This window comes from Miscanthus floridulus, chromosome 17 (genome assembly GCF_019320115.1).
Source record: "Miscanthus floridulus cultivar M001 chromosome 17, ASM1932011v1, whole genome shotgun sequence".
In the NCBI taxonomy this organism is placed as follows: Eukaryota; Viridiplantae; Streptophyta; class Magnoliopsida; order Poales; family Poaceae; genus Miscanthus; species Miscanthus floridulus.
The window spans coordinates 106,783,794-106,786,524 of NC_089596.1; the positions used below are offsets into that span (position 1 = coordinate 106,783,794).

Here is a 2,731-nt window from a genome sequence, read left to right on the forward strand (position 1 = left end):
CGTACACAGGCCCGCATGCACATACTTGTGAACCAGAGTACGTAAATCCCGCGATGTCGATGAAATGAACGCAGGAGTAGTCGCAGGCAGACGACGCGGCACGTCACGTGTGAAGCCATGGTGATGAAGGAAGGAGAGCAAGCAAGAGGGCAGACGCATTATTCCATCTCCAATTCTCCAGGGACGTACGGACGGAGACCTGGACCGCGGGAGGACGGCCGGCCGGACGACACGCTCATGCCGCCGTACCATACGGGGCTGTTGGTAGGGGCTACCCGCACCGCCACCGTGAGAGGTGAGAGCACGACGAGGCGGCACAGGGAAAGCTTTTATCCGACCTGACCACGGTGCACCCACCGACCGCGAGGTAAAGCTGCGGCAGAGAGCCGGCCGGAGAGACGAACCGGACTGGAGGACCGGGCCCACCTATTCCATTTAAAATCTGCTCAGGTTGATGAATTGTCCTCTCGGGCGGCCACGGCCTGTCATCGATCACTCGCTGGCGAGCTCACCTCGCTCGCCTCCACTCCACTCACTGGCTGGCTGCTGCTCTCTCCAGTCGTCCCGTCCGTGCATCTCCCCCAGCTCCCAAGGGAAGTGTGGGCACATGGCGCTGCTGCCTCTGCCACCCCTCTTGTTCCTCCTCCTCCTGCTCTTCCTGGGAATGCTCGCCTCCCGGGCGCCGGCGCAGCCGGCCACGCTGCACGAGCGCGACGCGGCGGCGCTGCGTGACCTCCGGGCCAGCCTGCGCGACCTCTCGGGCTCCCGCTTCTTCGACACCTGGGACGACGCCCGGAGCCCCTGCGCGTACGCCGGCGTCGTCTGCGCGCCCGACGACGCCGACGGAGACGACAGCCCCGACAGCGACTACTCCAGCACCACCGTCCTCCGCGTGTCGGTGCTGACCCTCGGCACGGGGCTCGCCGACTCCCCGGGACTAACTGGCACACTCCCGGACTCCCTCTCCACGCTCGCCGCGCTGACGGACCTGGTCCTGTACCCAGGCCGCGTGTCGGGTCCCATCCCGTCAGGCCTCGGCGCGGGTCTCCGCCGCCTCCGGCTCCTCTCGCTGGCGGGCAACCAGCTGACGGGTCCGGTCCCGGCCTCCCTCGCGGGGCTGCCCGACCTCCACACGCTCGACCTCGGCGGGAACCGCCTCGACGGCGCCGTGCCCGCGGGACTGCTCCTTCCCGACTCGCCCAGCCTCAAGGTGCTCATCCTCGCCAACAACGGCGGGATCTCCGGGGAGATTCCCGCCGGGTTCGCGAGCTCCGGGCTGTTCCACGTCGACCTCGCGAGGAACGCGCTCGCTGGGGGGCTACCGCCGCTGCCGGCCACGTTGCGGTACTTCTCCGTCGCCGGTAACGCAATGCAGGGCACCCTCGACGGGGCCTTTGGTGGTGGTGACGACGGCTCAGCCAGTCCACCACCACCCCTACCCGCCGACCTGGCGTTCCTGGACCTGTCCATGAACAACTTCTCGGGCCGCATCCCGGCGTCGGTGTTCGCGCTCCCTGGCCTGTCGTCGCTGCTCCTGTCGCGGAACAACTTCACGGGCGCGCTGTCCGTGCCGCCGCCGTCCCCGCAGCAGGAGTGGGCGGTGGTGGACGTGAGCCACAACGGCATCTCGGGCGAGGTCCCGGAGGCGCTGGCGGCGGCGGGGAGCCTGTACGTGAACAACAACCGGCTGTCCGGGGAGGTGCCGGCGGCGGTGGCGCGCAGCGTGCTGGCGGGGCGGATGACCACGCTGTACGCGCAGCACAACTTCCTGACGGGGTTCCCCGTCCCGCCTGCCGCGCCGCTCCCGGACTCCGCCGCGCTCTGCCTCTCCTACAACTGCATGGACCTGCCGTCGGCCTCCGCCGCCGACGGCTGCCCCACCATCGGTGGCCCCCTCGAGGCCAGGCCCGCCGAGCAGTGCCGGAGCACCACCAGCAACGGAGGCGGCGGCGACGGCTGACGGGCTGAGATGTGTGACACGGACGGGGGGTGGCAGGACAGGTGGGGGGGCGCGCGCGCACGCTCGTCGGCACGGCACGCCACGTCCACGGGCGGCGGTGGTTGGCGTCCTCGTCTTGTCTTGGGGACGGACACGGACACGGACACCAGGCTGGCAGCTGGCTGGGGCCGTGACCTCTCGCGTCGCTCCTTTGTCCGCTTGTTTTAGCTGGAGAAACCTGTAACCGTAGAGGTGTTTTGGTGGTGTGATGATTGGGATTTTGGATTTTGGGTTTGGGTTTGGGTTTCAAGTTTCAACGCAGCAGAATCCTGCGCGGACGGATTTGTCGTCCCGCGCCCGCGCCAACGGTCACAGGGCAACGCAACGGAACGCTTCTTGTGTGCTACTGCTACTCCCTCCATCCTTGACACAGTCTTCCAAATTATATTTCTAACCATTCATACCATAGTATTGTTATACTTATAAATTTATGATATGATAAGTGCATGGTACATTTAATTACAAATCTAACCTTTTGTATTATGTTAATAATTAAAAATTGTTAACTAAATCATGGGGTCAAAATTTTGAATTTTGAATTTTGATATTAAAAAAAATGTAAGACTATTTATTTAGTAGGACTATTATTAATTTATTAACACTGAACATACTCAACTGGGTTGCCACAGCAGAGATATAATACTCATATGTGAATGAATGAATATATATACTCCTATATACAGACAGCTAGCTACTCCTATAAGCATACTGTACTATGCTTCGATCTCGTTT

The 2,731-nt window shown here is 62.5% G+C and overlaps 1 protein-coding gene across 1 annotated transcript; it reads left to right on the forward strand.

The window, feature by feature from the left end:
• Positions 1 to 261: 261 nt before the first annotated feature.
• On the forward strand, positions 262 to 2,407 carry LOC136518045 (DNA damage-repair/toleration protein DRT100-like). The gene has a single exon (XM_066511699.1). It carries the CDS (start codon positions 455 to 457, stop codon positions 1,958 to 1,960), a length of 1,506 nt encoding a protein of 501 aa, XP_066367796.1. The 5' UTR covers positions 262 to 454; the 3' UTR covers positions 1,961 to 2,407.
• Positions 2,408 to 2,731: the final 324 nt, after the last annotated feature.

What these genes read in the sequence shown, in the direction of transcription:
- LOC136518045 (XM_066511699.1), top strand. Translation starts at nt 455, where the DNA reads ATGAATTGTCCTCTCGGGCGGCCACGGCCTGTCATCGATCACTCGCTG.